The 24548-nt window shown below is 46.2% G+C and overlaps 1 protein-coding gene across 1 annotated transcript in view; it reads left to right on the top strand.

Annotated features, from left to right (window-relative positions):
• LOC147712343 (uncharacterized) overlaps positions 1 to 24548 on the top strand; it is a 125922-nt gene that overhangs the window by 62426 nt on the left and 38948 nt on the right. Inside the window, exons 5-7 of the mRNA XM_086923037.1 lie at positions 218 to 325; positions 16419 to 16580; positions 22104 to 22214. Coding sequence (XP_086779163.1) covers positions 218 to 325; positions 16419 to 16580; positions 22104 to 22214 — 381 coding nt within the window. The remainder of the gene's footprint in view (positions 1 to 217; positions 326 to 16418; positions 16581 to 22103; positions 22215 to 24548) is intronic.

Consider the following 24548-nt stretch of genomic DNA (forward strand, 5'->3'; position numbering starts at 1 on the left):
GGTGGTTTTTTGGGGTGATGGTGGTGGGGGTGCTTGGCCTCACTCACTCACAGGTCACTTTCTCGCTGATTCTGCTTCAGGAATTCCAGCACCTACTAGTTTATGGTAGAGTAGGGTACAAAGCTAGTCCCCTGTTCTTGTAATACTTGAATACTTGACCGCAGCACAAAAGTGCAGTTACATGGAAACTGAGGATATCAATTTGTATTTTTTACAGGTTTCCCTATTGTCACATCTGCCTTCTCTTTGACAGAAGACGAAGAGTTAGAGCTGTTGTCCACGGACCATCAGGACTCTGAGCAAACAAGCAGTCATCATACTGCTGGTAAGTGAGATGTGTGGAAGAACATGAAGGCACTGGTTTATGGGGGGTGTTCAAGGTCATTTTTCTCTCACATTTGTAAATACAGAAACTACACGCATGCATACATCAGTAAGTGGAAGATTGATCTGCTGCCTGTGCCTCGCTCTGTGTTGTTGAAACACTGGCAAAGTTTTGTGTCAGAAATGTTGATCTCATTAATGAATCAATTACTGAAATGAGACTTTTAAAGCGCATGTCTACTCCTAAGAGTGTCCCGGCGCTGCGCTTTTAGTTGACCGCTAATGCAATCACATCAGCTATACTTGATGAAAGAACCATGCCTTCAGTCGTTTCTTATACAAGTCAGAGGATTCTACTGAACCTTAGCTTCAAAAGGAGTTTATTCTCGGTCACCGATCCAAATTAAGAAATAGTCCATCCGCTCATCCTCACCTTAGGGATCCTTGCCAGGTGGCCATGGAATAAAATGGAAACTTGTATATCGCAAAACTGCCACTCTACGGGTATCCTGGCGCTTGGATCAAAGAGAGAGCATCAAATAACAGAGTCAGTTGTCAATAGCAGGGAAGCTAAGAAGTGTTCCTTAGAAAGAGCCAGGTTTTCAGACTCTTCCTGAACTGCATCAGTGAGCTCTCCTGCCTAATAAACAAAGGCAGCGCATTCCAGATATGTGAGGCAAGTACTCTGAAGGCTCTACCCCCTTCCAGGACCTCTTAAACCTGGTAGTTGTGATCAAATTGATATTAGACAATCAGAGCTGCCTTCGTGGGTTATACCAAGTGAACATTTCTTGCAAGGGGATAGGACCCTGTCAATGTGCTGCCCTATAAACAATACACGGTGATTTAAAACAAATCCTCTCCTTGATGGGCAGCCAGTGAAGATCTCTTAGCGCCAGTGTCGTGGACGACCCACATTGTCTATTTAGTGCCAGCTTTGCTGCCATTGCTTGTACTCTCTAAACCCCCTGCACAATATATTGTGGTGCTCCCAGATACAGAGAGTTACAATAGTCCAATAGTACTCAATATTACACTTCTCATTACAAGTGGTCGAGTGTCTTCAGGGAGTAGGGGGAGGATCTTGCGCAATACTTGCAGCCTAGCGTTTTGAAGAGAATTTTCTTCTTTATCGGCAGCCAGCATAGTGCACGCAGGTGCGAGATCACTGTGTTCTTGGGGGCAGGTTTAGTAGAACACAGGCAGCCAAGTTGTGGACCACTTGTAGCTTAACCAGATAGTCCGAAAGTCCTAAGTATAGGGCATTTCTATTGTCTATATATTTACAACAAGGGGTGGTGAGGGACAGAGTCTCTGAATTAAGCAGAAAACTCTCACCCAGTCAAGAGATCAGGGCTAGATCCAACACCGTTTTTTAGCTCACTGCACCATCCCAGTTTCAGAACCCGGCTGTATGCAAATTAGTCTGTTCCTGTCCCAGTGCATGATGGGAACAGGGCAAACCAAACTACAAAAGCCAATTCTTACACTGGGAAGGAAACAAGCTCCCGGGGACCGGTTTCTGGCATTACAGCCGTCTTCGGCCCGGTTTGCTTGAATCCTGATGGTGCAATGAGCAAGGGACTCACATCTGAGTATACCCTTCCACGCTTAGGGTGGACAAAAATATTTACAACAAGGGGTGGTGAGGGACAGAGTCTCTGAATTAAGCAGAAAACTCTCACCCAGTCAAGAGATCAGGGCTAGATCCAACACCGTTTTTTAGCTCACTGCACCATCCCAGTTTCAGAACCCGGCTGTATACAAATTAGTCTGTTCCTGTCCCAGTGCATGATGGGAACAGGGCAAACCAAACTACAAAAGCCAATTCTTACACTGGGAAGGAAACAAGCTCCCGGGGACCGGTTTCTGGCATTACAGCCGTCTTCGGCCCGGTTTGCTTGAATCCTGATGGTGCAATGAGCAAGGGACTCACATCTGAGTATACCCTTCCACGCTTAGGGTGGACAAAAATATTTACAACAAGGGGTGGTGAGGGACAGAGTCTCTGAATTAAGCAGAAAACTCTCACCCAGTCAAGAGATCAGGGCTAGATCCAACACCGTTTTTTAGCTCACTGCACCATCCCAGTTTCAGAACCCGGCTGTATGCAAATTAGTCTGTTCCTGTCCCAGTGCATGATGGGAACAGGGAAAAACAAACTACAAAAGCCAATTCTTACACTGGGAAGGAAACAAGCTCCCGGGGACCGGTTTCTGGCATTATAGCCGTCTTCGGCCCGGGATGGGGCAGTGAGATAAATAACGGTGATGGATCTAGCCCTGATCTTTTGACTGTGTAAGAGTGGTCTGCTCAATTCAGACACTCTGTTCATCACCACCCCCATTTCTGAATCGTTTTTGGCCACTATAGGTGTGGCAGGGTATACTCAGACATGAGTCCCTTTCTCACTGCTCCATTAGGATTCAAACAAGCCGGGCCGAAGACGGCTGACATGCCAGAAACCGGTCCCCGGTAGCTTGTCTCCTTTCTGGTTAAGAATTGGCTTGGTAGTTTAGTCTGCCCTGTTCCCATGATGCACTGGGCCAGGGACAGACTGATTTGCATATAGCCAGGTTCTGAGCTGGGATGGGGCAGTGAGATAAATAACGGTGATGGATCTAGCCCTGATCTTTTGACTGGGTAAGAGTGGTCTGCTCAATTCAGACACTCTGTTCATCACCACCCCCATTTCTGAATCGTTTTTGGCCACTATAGGTGTGGCAGGGTATACTCAGACATGAGTCCCTTTCTCACTGTTCCATCAGGATTCAAGCAAGCCGGGCCGAAGACGGCTGACATGCCAGAAACCGGTCCCCGGTAGCTTGTCTCCTTTCTGGTGAAGAATTGGCTTGGTAGTTTAGTCTGCCCTGTTCCCATGATGCACTGGGCCAGGGACAGACTGATTTGCATATAGCCAGGTTCTGAGCTGGGATGGGGCAGTGAGATAAATAACGGTGATGGATCTAGCCCTGATCTTTTGACTGGGTAAGAGTGGTCTGCTCAATTCAGACACTCTGTTCATCACCACCCCCATTTCTGAATCGTTTTTGGCCACTATTGGTGTGGCAGGGTATACTCAGACATGAGTCCCTTTCTCACTGCTCCATCAGGATTCAAGCAAGCCGGGCCGAAGACGGCTGACATGCCAGAAACCGGTCCCCGGTAGCTTGTCTCCTTTCTGGTGAAGAATTGGCTTGGTAGTTTAGTCTGCCCTGTTCCCATGATGCACTGGGCCAGGGACAGACTGATTTGCATATAGCCAGGTTCTGAGCTGGGATGGGGCAGTGAGATAAATAACGGTGATGGATCTAGCCCTGATCTTTTGACTGGGTAAGAGTGGTCTGCTCAATTCAGACACTATGTTCATCACCACCCCCATTTCTGAATCGTTTTTGGCCACTACAGGTGTGGCAGGGTATACTCAGACATGAGTCCCTTTCTCACTGCTCCATCAGGATTCAAGCAAGCCGGGCCGAAGACGGCTGACATGCCAGAAACCGGTCCCCGGTAGCTTGTCTCCTTTCTGGTGAAGAATTGGCTTGGTAGTTTAGTCTGCCCTGTTCCCATGATGCACTGGGCCAGGGACAGACTGATTTGCATATAGCCAGGTTCTGAGCTGGGATGGGGCAGTGAGATAAATAACGGTGATGGATCTAGCCCTGATCTTTTGACTGGGTAAGAGTGGTCTGCTCAATTCAGACACTCTGTTCATCACCACCCCCATTTCTGAATCATTTCTATTGTCTAGTCTTGATGTTATGAGTGACTGGATCACTACCTTTCTTGTGGGCAGGAACAAATAGTGTAAGTAATTTTTAAAGTCCGTAAGAGCCCAAAGTATGTTCCTACCACTGGGGCTTAGGGGGTGGGGCATTCCTGGGCCAGACAACTGCCAGTCTGAGAGATTAGGGCATAGAATAAGATCTCTATATTTTCTGCATTGCATTGTAATTGATGGAACTTGGCACAAAAAAAGAATTGTGTTTCCAAGTCTCAGTTATTCATTTGTAAATTGTAAGTGCATGGAAACGTGTTAAATGTGCACTGTTTTATACAGTTTTACACAGTGTACATGGAGCAATGGTGCTCAGCCAAGGAAAACAGGGGAACATAACCAATCTATGAAACAATTCACTGAAAAAACACAAAGGTTAAGTTATTGTTAGCGTTGGTTATAACACCTTAACATAGGTTAGAAATAAAACATCAGGAATTCTTTGCTAAACACAGGTAAAGTGCAGTTATGGGTACAAATCCAAACCTATAGACCTTATGTACCTTTGCTGAAGTTCGATTGGCTGATGAGTCTGACCTTCAAACAGGCCATTTCTTTTTTTAAAAATTTTTTTAGCTGTTTTTTTCAAGGATTCAAGAATCCTTTTTCAGGTTCCAGACCCCCCGCCCCGCATTATGCACCTTTGCTAGACATTCGCTGTCTTTGCAGCTCCAAGCTGAGTCCGAGGATCCTGCTGGAGGTCCATCAAGGGACCAGGGCCCCATCCATAGTATTAGATTCTCTTCCATTTGTAGACACCAAGGTGCTTAAACATACATTTTAGTCATGGGGAGAGGGTTCAAACGATGCTCTCTAAGACCCCATGTCTGGCCTTTTACTTTTTTTCAGAATATGGTGACTCAGTCCTGAATCTTGTAATGGCGGCTGCAACATTTTTTATGTGAAGTTGCGGTCAGCCAATCACAGGTTTCAGTTCAGTGGGCTCAACATTTTGTTTATGGACCCAAAATGGCTATCCGGCACAACACCATGCATCCTCTGGGTTTGCAGATGGATTCTCCTCTGTCATGCATATTTTAATTGTGTTGTACGTGCAGTGTTTTTGTCTGAGAATTAACTCCAAAATTAAAATTGTGACAAACTCAGTAAAGTAATCTCTTTATGTTTCACACAGCCGAAAGTGGTTGCCATTATGCCAATATAACAGTCGTGTTTGAGCATGTAGCACAGTTTCTCATGATTGTACTTCAAGAATACTTTTCCGGGAAGCTCTTTGCATATCAATAAGGTTTGAACCATAAAGCTGCACTCCAGTCCTCAGCTTATCACTTGAGAGAGTTATCAGAAAATTTTGGTTGCCAGATCAGAGCTCTGGGATAGTAGTTCTGTGCACAACGTTGCAGTGCTACTTTTGTGTTGAAATGTTAAGTAGACAGACGTGATGATCTTCAATTGACTCTGGTTGGGGATAGGCAGCACGGTGTATATGGTATTTGGGTTTTGGTTTGAAGATTGCTTTTCTATGTTTATTTTGAAGGAGTCTAGAAATCTTTAGTGATTCTTTTAGCAAACCTGATATTGAGAGTTACAGAGATTAATTTGGAGTGCAAATGGACACAAACTAAGTGACTGTTGTTTTGTATGCTGAACAATGTAGACACCTGGTAGTAGTTGGCTATAGAATATGTGAGGCGGTTCCAAACTCTGTGCGTTTAGTTGTAATCATCATATATCTTTAGTACTGTTCCCTGAATCTGGAGGGTTTATTGGTTGATGCTTCTGGAGATCTGGTCATACATGGACAGGCACAACAATGGGCAATTTTTGAAAAGCCCTTATCTAGTGGCTGTATCTAGGTATCATTTGCCTCTTCCTTATTGGACAACGTTGCTAACAGATGTGCAGGGAGCATTGTGGAGCAGGTAGCAGTGGGCCTGTCACTGAAGTGAGAAAGGGTGATCGCCCAGGTAAAGAAGTGTTCCTTGTGAGCTGGAGAGGTGCCAGAGAGCAAAGGAGTCTATTACCTGTTCCTTTGTCTTGGTTTGAACTGTGATTGAACACAGGCCAAGTAGCGTAGGCGGTGGTTGCCCGTGGTGCTTGCTCCAGCAAGTACCACCAAGAGGACTAAAGAGGGACATCCACCTCCCAAAAGCAGAAACAGAGGTAAATTGACCACTCTCTGAATACAACTGACTCGAGGGAGATCTCTCCACACAAGCAGGCTAGACCACTTGGAAAGTTAAAGGGGTTTTCTATTTGTCCTGCAAAGAGAGATATACAGCTTGAGCACAGAGGCAAGGCAGTACAGCAAATAGCGAATGGCCGTAGAATCAAGTATGATGGACAGCTTGAATACTGAAAGCTACTGGAGAAGAGCAATGGTATGGCCTGGAGAAGAGAGGAAACCCTCCCTGATTTATATGGCTGCAGAGCCAGAGGCCAAAAACAAATGATTCTGGGTCGCTGCTGAACAATACAAACTAAGTATAAAGAAGGAGAAGGCAGTGAACTGTAGGAAGAGTAGAAAACATAATGAGAAAGTGTTCATATCCAACCAGAGCTGAAAGGTAGCTGCTCGATAATCAAAACTAAGTATAAACAAGAAGGTAGGAAACTGTAGGAAGATTATGAAACATAATGAGAAAGTGCTCCTATCCACCCAGAGCTGAAACAAGACCTAAAGACATCTGAGGACAACTAAAGGAGACAAAGATGATGTATTTAATTAACTGGGCTATCTCATTTTAAATATTGATATAATGCAGATCAACCGTGAGGCGCAGAATGTCAGACTAGGAGAAGTAGAAAAGATTTGAGTGGCTTTCAGGATGGGTTCTTCCTGTGGGCATTTACAAATTTGATAAACTGCACATTGGGTCCTAAATAATCAATATAGTTTGTACTCCCTAAGATGATATACTTGGCCAACAAGCTGTTGTTTTTGGAGAGGGACTTTAGAATAAGGTTATATGGCCCATCTGTCTCATCTCAGTTTGTAGTTGAGAAAGCCCACCAATCATTGTTCCACCAACCAGACTTGGTCATTACCCACACCCAGACTACTAATCATCTGCCTCTTAGTATTATTGTGCCTAATTATGTGGTGTGTCAAAGAACAAAGGGAACTGGGGTGCTAGTGATGAATTACTCTGAGACTTCTTAGCCTCAGTCCAGACCGCAAGGAACATTTAAAGATTAAAAATAAAACTCTGAACACTGAGAATAATACTGATCAGCAAAGTTATGTTTTTCAATATATCAAATGTGGCAAATTAATTCTTAAATAGAAACCTGGCCGAGAAAAAGAGCAGAGAATATATGAAACACACCTCAGACTCTGAGGTTGGTCAGTTATTTTGTAGGAGTATTAATGATTGTCTGAATAAGAAGATACATTATTCTCGGGGTGGCCTAGGCGCCATGGAATAAAGTCACACACCTCTGTGCTTCTACTTGGCCTTTTGGTATATCCCCTGCCGAGGGGGTAAAGGAGCTGGTGAATGCTTCCCAAAAAATGTGGATGCTCACTCGTGGTTGTGGCACCTGATGCCGAGACTGGGCTGAGGAAGGGCCCGAAATCCCAAAATGGCAGCCACCAACCCCTGAGGCCCTCAAACAGCGAGGAAGAGGAGACCGACAGATGAATTGGGTGGAGAGCAGTCCCGTCCCCGTGAGTAGGCAGAGCAGGTCCTTGCTGACAGTGGGGGGCGATCGCGTGAAGAGAATAGGGCGGTCGGCACCTGTGCAGTGGAGAAGGTGGGAGTGTAGGAGAGTAGGATTTGCTTACTATGGTTACCCCCACCTTTTGCTGTGTTTCACTGATTTATCGACTTTAGTCTAGCTGTGGCCCTGCGAACCAGGACCCCAGCCTAGCGGCTTCCTCTCTAAACTGATTGCATGTACATTAGGTACACACCAGATTGGTTACTTGGTTACCCTTGTGAGTCCCTAGTATATGGTATCTTAAGTACCAAGGGCATAGGTACCCCAGAGGCCTACCAGGGACTGAAGCATGTATTATGCCACCCCTGGGAAGCCTTCCGAAATGGCACCACAGGTCTGCACCTGCAGCCTGGGTAAGGTGGTGTTAGCACCCCTTACTGAGATATAGTATACCTATATCTACCTTTACATACTGACACATATAAACCTATAATTCACCCCTATGGCAGGCCTTAACAATCCTGAAGGCAGAGTGCTTGGTTTTGTGTGAGAGGGTGCCCAAGCATGAGCTGAACCCTTCTGCAGCTTTCAGAATCCCTTCCTTATACCTGTTCTGTGATACAGCCATACCATATACTCGTAAGTGCATTATAACCTTGCTGTAAATGCTAACTTTGGAATGGCTGCATCAAAACATGTCGTGTTTGGTGTCAAACACTTTGTAATCCTACCCCCCACCCCGCCAATCCTGGCGGCGTGGGTAGAATTCCACCCTTCTAGAGGGAGAAGACATGTACACCTTTACTTACCCGGTAATAGTTTAAAAGAGCCCCAGCATCATAAAATGGATGCTGCTGCCTCAGACACGAGTCTGACCTCCTGCTGCTGGATGAAACTCCGGCAGGGGAGGCCTGGACAATAGGTTTCCTGTCCAGGGAGGCTTTAGTGTATTGAGGCAGGGTGGGTGCATTCAGTGAATGCTTTTCAGACAGTGCCGGGGGCACACACGGTGTCCCTGTGCATTTCCCAGTTCAAACCGGTTGCTGGACAAAGGGGAAGGGGTGTAACCACCCCTCCCCAGGCCCTCCCTTAGATGGGACCTTAGAGTCAGTCCATCTCCTAAACTTAGTATAAGTATAGGAACCCAGTCCCTAGGACTTTAGGTTACCCTGGACGAAACTCTGCAACATATATCCTGGAACTTCGACTTTCTATTTCGACTAGAAGGCGGAAGGATCTCCCTTGGTGTCAAAGAGGGACTCCGATATTCAAACAGGCACCAAGGAAGCATCTTGCCAGTCGGCATTTTCGAGGCTCCCGCCGGATCCCAAAGAATCTGCGACACACGACACGGACTTCCAGACATCTCCGAGGCCGACATGAGATCCCAGCAAATCTGAGACCTGTAGCCATCATGAGAGATGTGGGACCGGAACTCCTGGACACCGTGCACACTTGCTAGTGCATCTACTTCCCAAGCTTTCCCGAAGTTGTGAATTGGGCTTCTTGTAGTCCAAGTCCTGAGCACCATCTGCACTGAAGATTGTGGGCCTACACTCCACCTGTGTTCCGTGGGCCCGCTTCTAGCAATCCTGCTCGAGGCTCCTTTGCGATCCCTGGTCCGTAGACTGGTAGGTCCCCACGAAGGCAACTCTTTTGTTTCTTGGGCTTTCCTGGTTGCTTTAGACATGCCCTGGCTCCCCTCCAAAGGGTGAGTCCCTCAGACCTTGCTGGTCTGCACCGAAGCCAATTTTTGCATTCTGCGTGGGTTGCTGTTGCCACGGCTTGTTGGGTCCAATCCAGATACCAACGCTGCAGCACTCGACATCCCAAGTGGGACAGCTCGAATCCAGCTCCTAGGTTGTCGTCGACGCCTCCTGGTCCTCGTGGCTGAAGAGTCAAGCTTCACCTCTTACACTTGAAATCACCTGACCTCAGCTGGCATCTCCTTGTTGCTTTCCTGGTCACTGGAAAGTGTCCTTCTGTTTTCAGGTTCTTAAGATCCACACTTGGATCCACCCGGACACTTTATATCTGGTCGCTTGCAGCACTTCTTTACAGCTCTCCATTGGAAAGGACGACAAAACCCAACACTAAAAGACACCTATGCACCCGGCTTCCCTGGGTGAGGTAACACGAGTATTTCGGTGCTCCCGTGGATCTCGACTCTCGAACTGTCCAGTACTGAAGGGGTTTGTTCCTAGTCCACTCCTAAGTGTCCTTAGTGTCCTAATTGCAACTTTCCCCATAGAAATCAATGGTGATTCGCGGCTGTGTTTAGACACTGCATGCGTCCCCCGTGGGTCTCCTGCGTCCCTACATTGGGTGGTTACTGGTTGCCCCCGCGGTTCTACAGGCCCTAGGCCTTGTCCCTATTTTACAGCGGTACTTATACCACTTTCTTAGTATATGGTTTGTGAGGCCCTTAGGGCAAAACGTATACTGTGCTAATTTACTGTGTGCTAATTAAGTTTTACTTGTTTACCTCTAGCCTCATAAAGAGACTAGAGGGTTGTGATTAGAATAAATACATATATATTTTATATATACCTGGTGTGGTTCTCCTTTCATTTGATCATTCATGAGATTATAGACTGGTAAAACAAGCTGCTTTACATTCCTTCAAGGCTTAGCCTGAAGGCTGCTCTCCACAGCTACCTCTAGGATAGCTTTCTATAAAGGTTGTCTTAAACCTACCATCAATAAGGTTCGTTTGGACTGGTGCAAGGTGCCCACTAGAATAGTGGACAGCATATGCCAGGCAAAATTCTCACATGGAGGACCTGGCCTGACAGAGTAAACATGGCCCCAAGGTGATGGTGGAGCTTGCCGCACGCCGAGACAGCGTCTGGGCCCAACTGGTGGCACTGATTGCAGGTACAGCAGGGAGGTGGTCACAGTTGCCCCGTGGTGATGGTGGGCTCCCGTCCCGCACTCTGGATTCCAACCTACTGTATGACACCCAAGAGCGAGTCAGAACTTGGCCTCTATGCCTTCCGCAGCGAAGTGAGGGACACTACCACCTCACACTTAAAATAACACTACCAGCATGAACCAGGCAACAAGTTCCTAATTGTCTTGACGAGCCCCAAGTGCCATCCCAGGTCGCTACAGTGCCTAGTCCCAATGGGAGCCCTACCTGAGGCTCCCCAAGGAGAAAAGACTATAGCAGGGGCAGTGGATCCCACCAAGGTGCTAGAAGCTATCACAATCACCTGTGAAATGCTAGAACATAAAATTGATGCAATAGCCTTTGATCTCGTACTATTGCAGGATGATCAGTGGAAACTGGCAGACCAGGTAAGCACAAGCAAAATCACATTGAGCAACCTCGCACCCAGATAGTCTTGGTAAAGGAACAATGGCCCTCAAGGATGCAATAAGTGTATTGGAAAACAGGGTGGAGGACACAGAAGGTTGTAATAGAAGGAACAACATTCAGGTGGTGTGCCTGCTTGAAGGTGAGGAGGGCAGAGACATGGTGCAATACCGCGAGAGTTGATTGAAATAGATGATGGCACCCGAGGAACTTTCACAATTCTTCACGCTAGATCTATAGTGGCACGTCTCCTGCACTACAAAGATAGCGATTTAATTCTATGGAGGGCGAGATGAGTTGGGACCCTCATAGTTGGCAACCAGAAGGTGACGATTTTCCTGGATCATACCCTGGTGGTGCAGAAGATGAGAGTATCCTTTGTAGTAGCCAAATAGGTGCTTAGGGTTGAAGGCTTGAAATACACGCTACTATACCCGGCCAAGTTGAAAGTCCTCCTACATGGCAAATCCTATTTCTTCACCAACACAGCAGAAACTTGGGCATGGTTGGACCAATACAGAGCAGGAAATTGGGAAATTCGCCCGACCGCATAGAGTAGATCGAAACACAGACCCCCATAAGCCCCCAAACCACCGAGGAGGCACCAAAAAGCTTTCAAGAGAAGAACAGGGTAGCTACCCTGTAAGTGGCAACACAACTGGGTGAACGAGACCAACGCCCAGCACAGTTGGGACAGAATTGTAGAATTCTGTTGAGTGAAGGGATTCTGAACCGCAGGTATCTGACACTGACAATCTGCCAGCCATCTCTCATCGGAGGCGAACAACCTAGAGGCAGTGCCACAGTGGAGCCTGCAGTACTCGTACTTGAGGGGCGGCCTGAGATATGACAGCTGTTACAGCCTGCGGCTGATCAGGTGGGCAGTACAGAGCATATCGGACACTTGAATTGGTAATCTGATATACCTCTCATTCATATGGAGAGCGGTGGCATCGAACACATGTATTCTATAATGCATGCAAATGGGCGAATGGCCAGTTGCTGTTTGATCCAGGATGGGAAGTTGGGGGTGGTTCATTGTTTGTGTTTTTAAGCCCTCAGTCACTAATCACCACTTGCTTTACATGTCAGAGAACAACGGCACCTAAGGGCGGTGGAAAGAGACAAAGACCCAAGGGGCTGTAGGAATTAGGGAATCCTCACACACCACAAGCATGACGTGCACCACAACATTTACCCTACTGACATGTATCGTCAAAGGCATGGGATCAGCCCTTAAAAGGTATAAAATACATGCATCCCTGGTGAGAAGAGGGGTACAAATAGCGTTTTTACAGGAAACCGACCTTCAGAAGCTAGAAGAAGATAAGCTTCGGAGGGAATGGAGTGGCCAAATATATGGGACAAGTTATTCTTTTTTCGCTATAGAGGTCCTTATTTCGATCAGACATGGGGTACCATTTGAACTCACCTCTGCTGTCATCGATGATGATGGTAGGTATGTACTGTTAGCGGGCAAACTGGACGGGATGGCCATCACATTAGGGGGGGTATGCCCCCAGTGGCGACCAGCAAAAATTCTACGATACACTGTCCACTTGGCTGGCTCCTATGGCAGACTTGCCCATGATACTGGGTGGGTACACGAACTGCATGTTAGATGTGACAATGGACCGCACATACGCCACCCACTGCCACACACGGCATCAGCAAAGCAAGCGCAGATATTTTCTGGGTGGGTGGAGGATTGGAGGCTGTTAAATGTGTGGTGCGCTGCCCATCTACATATATGTGAATACTCATTCTACTCGCAACCACACAGCCTACACGTGTGCCTGGACCGTATCCTCACCAACTAGTGGGGAAACCTTGACCTAAACTAAAACCAAACATTTTTGGCGGATGATTTTTGACCACAGCCGCTGTTGACTAATTTGATCTGGTATTCCCTATTCCCTTGTGTAGGAAGATGGCTCCTGTATATACTATACCAAAGTGAGATATAGTGTGCACAGAGTCCAGTGGAACCCCAAAGGTAGGCAGGTGTAAAAGTAAAAAGCACCTTACTCTCTGTTTGTGGTAGTGTGGTCAAGCAGTAAAGCTGTATCAGAGGACAGTGTTAAGCATTTGTTGTACACACTCGGTCAGCAAATGATTTCACACACTCAAAGACTGAACTTCAGACCAATTGTTTTTGTACAAAAATATTCTTTTAGTTATTTTTCTTTTCTAGAACCAAGCAAGCCTGGCACAGGTAAGCAATTCATATTTTACAGTAGTAATGCAGTTGTAACACAGTTTGGATTGCAATTTTATATGCACTTTGTCTTGATTATAGTACTGTTACTGAAAATGCAATGCATGGAAATACATTACATGTACTTTGTATAGGCTTTTTAGTTAAATGATCAGTAGATTACTTTGCAGATTACTTTTCTTACACAGTGCAGTATACCTGGATACTACACTGGGACATTTCCTGTAAACAGGTAAGTAAAAGCATTTTTCTTATTTAGTACAATTTTAAAAGGATTTCTTATATTTTCTTACTCCACACTTAGAAACTTGTCATAGAAAACAGTCAATATTATCCTATCAAGGAAAATAGTGTTATCGTTTAGCAGGTAAGTACTTTGTTGTGAGAGGTATTCTGGGGTTAGACTCAGGGGTCCCCCAGAGTCAATGATGTACTCTTGTTACACCCTCAGCGGCACTAGGGTGGCCGGGTGCAGAGTGCTGAGGCTCAATGTTATCCAGTGGGGGATAGGGGACCTCCGGTTGTTGGCTGCTTACGAGTAGGCCCCTGGGTTGTGGGAGCAAAGCTCCTGGACTTAAGCTCAGGACAAAAGGGGGTTCAAGCCAGCACAAAAGGTGCACTCTCAGCGGCACTGGGGGGTCTGGTGCAGAGTGCTGTTTTGTTGTCGGGCGCCCTGTAGCTTTCAATGGAGAGTCTCTGGTTTGCAAACGCACTGCAGGCTCTGGGACGCTGGGGGTTGGTTAGGCACCATCGGTTGGGTCACCCAAGGCCGTGGGGCATCAGGCGCAGGGGTACCTTTTAGGGTCGGATCTTCTTACAAGCTCCTGGTCGTGGTTGGCGGGACCTATCAGTTTGAGGCTGCAGGATCGCCGGGGAGACCTCTTTTTGGTGTTGAACCACTCAAAACTCATGCCATGGGCGTCAGGTGCAGAGTGGTGCAGACTCACGAATCCTTACAGAGCTGGAGTCTGTTGTTGAACAAATACAGTGTTCACGGGAGACATAATCTTTGGGATGGAAGGCAGACAGGTCCTCCGGGTTTCTCGAGGTTGCTGGCTGCAGGACATACCGGGATTTTGCTGAAGCAGGTTCGAGGTGGGGACAGGCCGGTAGAGCTGGGACCAAGTCAGTGGGCGTCCTCATCTTGTTAGGTTTGGCACGGCTGTTTGGTCCTTCTTCTTTTTTTCTTCAGGTTTTTTGTCTGAGGAAGCACGGTTCAGGGGTGCCCATAAATACTAGATTTAGGGGTTTACAGGGGCGCTGACTTTCTACGCAAGGTTTGGCAGTGAGCAATTTTAAATCACTACCAGCAACAGGTAACCGCCACTCTTAATGGCGTGGCACTCACAGGATTTACGGCCCATCCCAAACACGTATATAATGGGCTTATTCACCAGAACAGCAGCCAACCGGCCAATTGCCAAATTTTTGACCTGGCCCTAATCTTGGCTAAAAGGTGCATTGTGATGCTCTGGAAAGAGACTGTAGCCCCTGCAAGAGAGAGGTGGAAACCCAACGTATGCAAATGGGTCACTGGTGAACACCATGCACTAATGCGAGAGAAGAGACTAGGACTTGGATGCCGCCCCACTGCAGAACGAATGGGTAACATCCTCTTGGCTTTCTCCACCCATAAGCAAACTCCACACATTACCCCGCCGCTACACCAATAAATCAGAATCCGCCGTACCTTAACCTGTGCTAAAAACATAATGAGACACATATGAGCTAGCCATTAACGATCGGACAAACATCAAGCGAGGCGTAGATAGGGGCAGTTCTAGTTAACTTTTTCTTGTTCACTTAGTTGGTTACAAATGAGTTTATTATGTAATCAATATGGTATGGAAAAGGTAGAGAATGGTTTTGTAAAAAGGTTGCTAGCTGTCTCCAAGTTCACCAGCAACCTTATATGCCATATGGAAGCTGGACTAGGGTATGTATGTGACTCAGTGGGGCTGCAACTTATTTTGCTATGCCTGAAAATTTGGTCTACGGAAGAAACTGTATTGAACCGTACTATCCTAGATGATTGTTTGCAAATGGAAAAGAGTTACAAAATCCAGTGGACTGCATAGATATGCCAGATCTGCGGATGGCTGGATCTAGATGAGCTGTTTTTGAATCCCCGTTTTTTTCTTCCAGTTTTTCTAGACCATTGAAGAATTTTTTTTAGCCTAATGTGCAGAGGAAAGAATGTCAAAAAAGATTGAAACGCTTACAGTTGCTGCCCATTCCAAACCCGCACTTGTTGTGGTATTGAGCCTTATTGGACCTGGGTTGGACACCTATCTTTTTTAAAGTTTTTTATTTATCAGACTTCCTTCTGAATACCATCCATTTCCTTGTAGTGTACCCATTACACAGCATGTTTTCTGCCAATTTGCCTGTTTGCCCATGTGATGAACAGTCTGCACAATGCACTCTATCCTTTTTTGTAAATGTTCTTCTTTGCTTATCTTACCTCTCCTGAGGAAAGTGAACCATAGACCGTGCAGGGCTGCCATGGAGTTTTTACAAACATTACCATCTGTAGAAATATGTTTGCGATTGGAACTTATATAAAGCTATCGATAACCTGCGTTCTTTAACTGTTATAAGAATTGACACTTCTGTATGATATGTTTTTAGACATTACTGTTGTGTTTTTAATTGATCTTCTATGGATTTGAATATGCCTCGTATGTATTTTATGTATTTTTATTTTATTGTATATCTTTTATGGTAATAAAAAAATATATATATATATATTTTTTTTTTTATTCATTACACTTTTGTTTATTATGCTTTTTCCAACTGATGGTTTTTCCAAGGACATATATTTATGTATATAAATATAGTCTCAAGAAAAACTGTGACTGAATGCTGCTTTGCTTAAAACAAAGTTTAGAATAAATTGGCAGTGAAGACCTTTTCTCGCTTCTCCATCTGAACAGTCGTGGACAGTGGCTTGTAGTAAGGATACTTTCTTCTGATGTTGCACTAGAAAGCTGGCTGTCCCTGAAGGTGCCTAGAGATTACATTTACCCATATTCTTAATCCTCAATATAGCAGGGAGGTTGGACATCTCTGTAGACCCAGAGTGTGGGACATAACCTTGTGGAATGTTGCTCTATTTTCAAGTTCTTTTTCTCTGGATTTTTACTTTTCTACAGCATATGCTTCTCATAAAGCTAATGAATATGGTTCGTCCAGAACTCAGGCTTGTTCGAAGGGTAGCAAACCAAGCTCCATACTTCATGTCACAAGGGGCATGAGTCGGCAACTACACGAACAGAATGAAAGGACTATCAGCCACAATGAGCGCAATACACAAGGTAAAACAAGTGTAAAACAAGAAATGGAAGGCTAATCATTAATCGGCTATATATTAAAGTTTCATTAAATATGATTGGAAATGTGGGAGGTGTACCTCAATATTTACTTCTTGCAGAATACCTGGCTGGTTTAGACTCTCCAAAGTAGATTGGTAAAGAAGTGTACCGAGAATATTTTGTGTGGAGCAGAAAAGGTTAGCAGCTCACAGTGCATTTATTCTTTAAGGGGAATGTCACACAAACCACACCGCAGATGCTGAGACTAACTGTCATTGTTTCGGCAGTCGACCTGAGTAATTAAGATTGCCATATTTCTGCTATGGGTGACTGTCATTGTCCTTGCAAACGAAAGCTTATGTATATTCTGTCTATTAGGACAACCGCATGCACACAGAGAGAACATTCAAAATGCATTGTGACTCATAAATAACTGTTAGAATTGGGGGTCTCTGGTTGGCACAGGTATGCACAGGTATGCATTTGTGACAAGCAGGGACCCCCTTCTCTAATTAGGGCAAGGGACTCACTCCTAAGAATAACCCCTGCTCTCCCTTTAGGTAGTGTGGCGCAAGCAGACAAGGCTAAACTTCGGGGCGTTTAGTTAGTTAAGCATTTATGACCTCATTCAGTAATATAAAAACACACCACAAACGGACACCAGGCGTAGTTATATAAAAATACGTATACTTTAATTAAATATATACTTCTTAGGCAGGTTTTAAATTACAAGACCATAATAACGATTTTAAAATTAGGCCACAGTACTTTGGTATTCAAGAGTTCTTTAGAAAAATGCTTAGTGTGGAGTCCTGCACACCTTCGCACCCCTCGGGGCGACTCTGGGCGAAGAAAGAAAAAGAAACAGAGTCTAACAATTGATGCGGACTCTCGGGTCCGATGCGTACACTTGAGGGTGCGACGCGGGCACAGTACCTTGGGTGGTGAGGTTTGTGACGTCCAGGTGGGGTTGCAGGCGAAGGCGGGCCCGGGACGGGGTCGGCGGCTTTCCACAGGGAATCCGGCTCTTAGCCTGCCTCGAGGCGCGAGGCGTAGGAGCGGGACTGCGGGGAGAGCGGGGCGGACGATCCGGGGCTTAGGCATTTGCAGTGCGAGGCGTACCTCTGTGGCGTACAAGGCGTACCTCTGTGGCGTACAAGGCGTACTCCTCTGTGATGTGCGAGGCTTACTCCTCTGTGATGTGTGAGGCATACTCCTTTGTGATGTGCGAGGCGTACTCCTCTGTAATGTGCGAGGCGTACTCCTCTGGTACGCTGCGCTGGTTGTCGTACCTTCGGGTCTGCGGGGATAGCAGTGTCCAAATGCAGGCAGGCGCGGCAAGGAGCTGCTAGTACGGAACGTACCGGCGGCTGTCTACGTGCGGCGCGGCCTCCAAGACTCGGGAGTGCGGAGCTGGGCAGCCAAGTACGTCTTGATCGTACGGGCTGTCTGGGGCTTGAAAACAGCACTTGGGTCTTATTCCGGTGGAAGGGGTGAGGCACACAGTGCGGAGCAAGGCGGGCGAGGTGACGGAGTGCGGGCGGCCCAGCGGAATATGGTGTGAGCGGCTCGAACTCAAGCGGGGCTCATGGACGGCGGGGGTGGCCAGGCATAAGGGTCATGGCCCAAAGGGGCGCACTGGGGATCACAGCTCCGGCGAGGGAGGGACACAGCAGATTAGCAGCTGACAGCTAAGGCGGGATATGAGCCCAATGGTCCTGGGGCTCAGTTCAGGGGGAAAGCTCGTGTCCAAGCCCTTGGAGATCGTTCTGCAACACAAGTTATTTTGGGCAAAAATAAAGCAAGTCCTTTAAAAAGTAGCAAGTCTTTGTGGGTTTTTCTTCCTCTCCTTTGGCAGCAAGGCAACCACTGCAGGCCAGTCCCCCAGGATAGGGACAGTCTTCCTCCGTCAGCTTTCCTGGTTCCTCCTCCTCAGGCTGAGAGTTCTTCTTGGTTCAAAAGCAGGATCTGATGTTTAGGAGCAGGGCTCCTACTTTTATACGCAAAATCCTTTGTTCTTGCAGGCCAGGGGGCCTGAGCCTGGTTCAACCCAGTTTTGGAGCACTTTGTTTTGGAGACTCTTGCTGCTTCTTTCAGGGTGCAGGGCAGAGACATCAGACGCTCCACAGGAGGTGGAGCCAGCATTGTGGTGGCAGAGCACAGCCCTATTCAGATTAGAGGGGCACTCCTCCCACCCATCATGGTGTAATCTCTCTATTCACCACCTGGCAGCCCAGACTGCCTCCTGGAATCCCCCAGCCCTGTCACTCACAGAAACCAGACAGCAGATACACATCCTAGCAGAGGCGGGCTGAAATAGTTAGACAAGCAAAGGATAACTTTCTAAAAGTAGCATTTGCAAACGCAGGATATTAAAATAAACTTTACTAAAATAAGTATTTTATTATTCTGAGTTCTGGCATACTAAACTTGACTTTCTACCATGCTCTCTGAGTATGTTAGGATTATATAGTGTAATAATTCCAGCAGCCCATTCTGGCCTATGGAGAGCAGGTAGCCTAACAATAGTGAAAAACGAAAATGGCTGTAATTCACTATTAGGACATGCCACACACATCAGAGCTTGTCCTACCTTATGCTTACAATGCACCCTGCCCTTGGGCCTACCATAGGGGTGACTAATATGAAGTTAAGGGAAGGTTTAGGGACTGGCAAGGGGGTGCCCTTGTTCAGTCAGCATGACAGTGCCAGACTGCACACAGGTTCTGCAATGGCAGACCTTGGACACATTTTACTAGGCCGCTTCTGTGGGTGGCACAACCAGTGCTGCACGCCCACCAGCAGCATTTGTGTTTACAAGCCCTGGCACTCTTGGTGCACTGTACTAGGGACTGATAGTAAAACAAATAAGCCAATCATGGAAACCAATCAATGTATACATTTTTCATAGGGAGAGCATATGCACTTTAGCACTGATCAGCAGTGGTAAAGTGCCCAGAGTCATTAAACCAACAAAAACAGGTCAGAGACAATATTGGAGGAAGGCAAAATGTTCAGGGATGACCCTGCAGAGAGGGCCAAGTCAACAGGAGAACAAATATTTGTCTGTATCAGCAGATTGATGTTGAATGACCTTACATCTGCTGGGAGTATATAAAGTCATTGCAAATACATATGTAGTCCGTCACCTTGGGAGGAGTGCCATGATACAAATTTTAGCCATGATAGCAATTTTTGTGTATGCCCGATTATTGTAGTGGAAAGATCGCATACAGTGCTAGCCCTACCATGGGCAAGATTAATGTGGGAGTGGCCCTGGCAGTGGAATGAGGGCACTAATCTTGGTGGGTGTCTGGTAGATATTACAAATGGTGTATTGTTTTACACCCCAAACAATGTTTACAGTTTTGTTGAATTAATTCTAATGCGCATTGCCACCTTGTCTGGGTAAAAAACATTGAGTGATCCTCCAGTTGGATATTGTTTACGTTTCTTTTCTCAGTAGCCCTAACTATATTGATATGATTATTGAGGAATCTGTATTGTTCTTAGAATCAAGAAATAACAATAAAACATCCTGGGTTCTCAGCAAAGCAAAAACCTCAAATGCTGCATCTAGAAGAAGAAACAGGAGATCAAAATCTTGAGAGTCAAGCTATGAATGGACAGCATAGTATCCCAAATAATCAGACCATCCAGTTAACAGTCATTGGGATCAAAATTTCATTCTCAGATACACTGGTCTCTGAGCCTACAGCTATTGCAAATGTAATTTGGTTATTCCACCAGACTCTGACTCTGTGACAGTATACAAGTAAGAATTATGCAGACTCTGCTTATAGAATATTTAGGGAAACCTTCTTGATGGCCAGAAGAGTGGAGGGCCTCGCTGATGAGGAGCTCCAGTAGGAAGGGTTGAACCAGGTTTTTAAAAACAGAAGTTAGCACAGACCAGGGGCATACACCAGGACCTCCTATCTCCCGTAGCCACCCGTAGCTCTCTGAGCCACCTGTTATCTCTGCTGTGAAAATGTCTGTCGGGTAGATGGGGCCCTCTGTGTACTTCTCAGGGTGGTCCCTCTTTGGCCAGGCCTTTTCCTCCTCAGAGCAATTATTAGGATTTAGCCAGAAACAACTTTATACCAAAACATGAGCTAAATCAAGTAAAGGTGATTATTACAGTTCTCTCAAAATCCTGGACCAACTTAGAGTTATGTACAACATACAGACATACATTCCTCTTGAATGTTTATTATAAAGTTTTCACCAAAACCTCACCTCACTTTCTCTTGAGAAGCTTATACCTAAATTTATCCCACACTCCAGCTACACACTGAATGTAGTCAACGTGGAGACATTCATTATTAGGTGGCTAAAGTCACAGCATGGATAGATCCCCAAAACAATCAATGGTGGGTGGAATTTGCGTACTTGCGCTATGCAAAGTTCAGCAAAACAGCAAAAAACTTTGCGAGCACGCGGAATTTTGCAGGCTCGCGAAATTTCTTGTTCCGTCCATTACACTACAGCTGTAACTTTGCCACCGCGCTGGAAAGGCGCAGGGGTCCTTTGAGTAAGCTGTCCATCATATTCATAGTGGGTAAAGGGCGGGAAGACGTTGCATACCGCTAGTGTGTGTGGGGCGGGGCTTCTATGCGAGTTCGCAACATGCCTCTTGTTTATAAAAAGTCAGAGACCGATCAGAGCAGCAGATGAGGAGAGAGAACCTCCTGGTCACAGGAACTACACGGGGACTGAGCTCAAGAAAGTCATGGATGCAAAGACCTCCATCAGGCATCACAGCTACTTTTTGACGGTAGACATGGGGTAGAAAGCACACCTGCCCAGCCTCGACCGAGCGCACAATATTTTTTGGGCTGATTAATGCGTTCCTGAATTTGAGCTACAACTCGGGCCAGGAGCATCGTGCCAGAATGAATCCTGCCCTGCATAATTATCCAAGAAGATGCCACCGTTGTGTGCAATACCTCTACTGTACTTACTCACCAACCATACCCACAAATTCTGTTCCACCGCGGATTGAGGAATTTTTGGCAATTCCGCGTTCCACGCGGAATTGCTGAAATTTTACAAATGCCGCAAGCTGAAAATATTTTACCGCCCACGCCTAAAAGTAATACTCATTAACTCAAAATCATCCCAGGCACCACCAATGCATCCCCAGATTTAGCAAAAACGAGTGTGGTAGCCCCTTCTCAATTCTAGTCAAACACCCACCAATTTTTTTTTACATCCAACTGACTGAAGATCTTCTTTATGGACAAACTGCTTAAGATTTGACCATTAACCTCCACGTGGGATTCCACCTCTCTTTACCAGAAAGATAAATTCACATTTATTGATGCTCTCCCTTTAGTTAGTAACATTTAAAAAACCTTGCTGCGTCAGATCAGAAGTATAATTTGTATTGTTAAACTGCAAGAATCTGCTTGACTGGGGCACATTGTGCCATGTTTAAAACGTAAGTTAATAAATATCTTTATATGTTGTAACTACCTATGCTTATAACATCTTTAAAACATTTATTTTACCTCACTTTCGCAGGCTATCCATTTTGCCAAACTGAAGTCTGTTTAAGTGATGAGGACGAACCAGCTTTGAGTCCGAGTATTCATCCTGATGAAGATGTAGAAAGCAGTACAGGTTCCAGCTCAGGTAGGTGAGCAATACCTTCTAATAATTATGTGGCTGGTATTGGTCAATACATAATTTGCAGAAGGTTACAAATTAATCATACTCCATTCTCCCATGCGTTGGAGTGATCAGTGTAGCAGGTTGTTGGTGCTAGGTGGGTCAACCTCACTGTAAACAGTAGTTTCCTTCTCGCTGTCTTTTCTAAATCTGACTTGCCCAAAGAGTTTGGTGATCTGGGTTTGTAGGCATGTCAAGTAACGTTCATAAGGTTTGTAGGTACATGTTTCTCAATGCTGGTTTGTGAATAAATGTAAATGAGTGGGCTTTGGGCCCCTACTCCATTCAGAGACGGCTTTGACTGGGGTTGGGTGTTTCTCATGCAGACAACTTCACCTGATCCATGTATAATAAACTGATTCAATAGATTAAAAATCCTGAATCAAACTGGATAAACAACAAACAAGCTAAATGTTGCCCTGGTAATAACTAAGCCAAAAAACGGACCCGTAATCGCCATGCTTGGATGTCTTAGGGGGTGCAGCAGTTTTGTGAGTGGGGTGTTATGAAGGCATGGGGCCTGTTGCTAGCAGAAGAAAATGTGAACTGAGGGTAGGTTGCACGTGGATGGGGTAGCAGTCTACACTCGGCTCTAAGCACACTGACAATTGGGAGCCACAGGACTATTTCAAGACAAACTCGCAATCACACAAGGGTTCATATACAGCATAGCTTGAAGTCCTGTAGCTTGGAGCCAAAGAAAATAAGAAGACAGATATATACAGTTCCATGCAGGTTGGGGTGCAGCATGTCTCTGATTATCTCAGATTAAAAATAGCAGTTCTGGAAAGTCTCTGTGTTCATCGGCTCAGAGCCGGGTCAACTGAGGGCATATGCAGCCCTCCCCCACTGTATACATGAGCATATCTTTATCAGTTCACCAGCAGCTGCAGCCCATCAAACTCACATCACCCGTCTCCTAGACCGGGGAGGCCTGGTGGAGGACCTAAGATGTGAGCATACACTGGCTCGATCCCTGAGTGTAGCAGACACAGGCTGAAGTAAACTGCAACTGCTGCAGATAGAAGAACGAAATAAGGAAGTAGACTGACATCTAGGATAATACCATCACTAGTTGCGTAAATTATAAGGATGACCTTATCTTTTATGATATCATCTTAGCACTTGGTTCCATGTTCATATTACAGCACCTTGAAGTATAGCTCCAGACAGTTTTGGTACTTAGGGATGGGAAAATACTGAATATTTACGCGAAATGGAAAAAAAACATGCGGAAATGGGTGTGTCCCCACCACCTTCAGCATCTTTTTAGGTTTCTCCTACAGACATCTTTCATCTATCTGTTGACAATCACCTAATGTGTACAATACAAATGCTTAGGGTGGGCTTTGGACCTGTCCATTACTTACTATTTGTTGGTTTTCTTGTCAATCTTATTTGCTTACTTCCTATTTGTTGACTTTCCTTCCTCTTCTTGTGTTTGTCCTTCCAAGGAGCTTAGATACTTTACAATCCCTTTGGTTGAATTGTAGCCTTCTACTCAATCAATCAATCAATCACTAAAATATGTATAGCGCGCTACTCACCCGTAAGGGTCTCACGGCGCTTTGGGGGGGGGGATCGCTACTGCTCGAACAGCCAGGTCTTGAGTTGTTTCCTGAAGGCGAGATGGTTAGGGGTCAGCCGTAGGCGAGTGGGGAGGGAGTTCCATGTCTTGGCTGCCAGGTAGGAGAAGGATCTTCCTCCGACGGTGGATTTCCGAAATCGTGGGACGGAGGCGAGGGCGAGACTGGCGGATCGGAGCTGGCGGGTGGGTGTGTAGAAAGGGAGGCGGCTGTTGAGGTATTTCGGGCCCGCGTCGTGGAGAGCCTTGTGTGCGTGGGTGAGGAGTCTGAAAGTGATCCTCTTGCTAATGGGGAGCCAGTGCAGGTCTTTCAGGTGGGCAGAGATGTGGCTGTGGCGAGGGATGTCCAGGATGAGTCGTGCTGAGGCATTCTGAATGCGCTGGAGTCTTTTCTGGAGTTTAGCTGTGGTTCCAGCGTAGAGGGTGTTCCCGTTGTCCAGACGGCTGGTGACGAGGACCTGGGTGACGTCTTCCTGGTTTCGGTGGGGATCCATCGGAAGATCTTTCGGAGCATGTGCAGGGTGTTGAAGCAGGTGGACGAGACGGCGTTGACTTGCTTGGTCGTCGTGAGGGAGAAGTCCAGGTTGCTTGCGTGGTCCGTTGGCTTAGGTGCGGTGCCTAGGGCAGGGGGCCACCAGGAGTCGTCCCAGGCAGAAGGAGATGGTCCGAGGATGAGGACTTCCTTTTTGTCTGAGTTCAGTTTCAGACGGCTG

This window comes from Lissotriton vulgaris, chromosome 5 (assembly GCF_964263255.1).
Source record: "Lissotriton vulgaris chromosome 5, aLisVul1.2, whole genome shotgun sequence".
Classification (NCBI taxonomy): Eukaryota; Metazoa; Chordata; class Amphibia; order Caudata; family Salamandridae; genus Lissotriton; species Lissotriton vulgaris.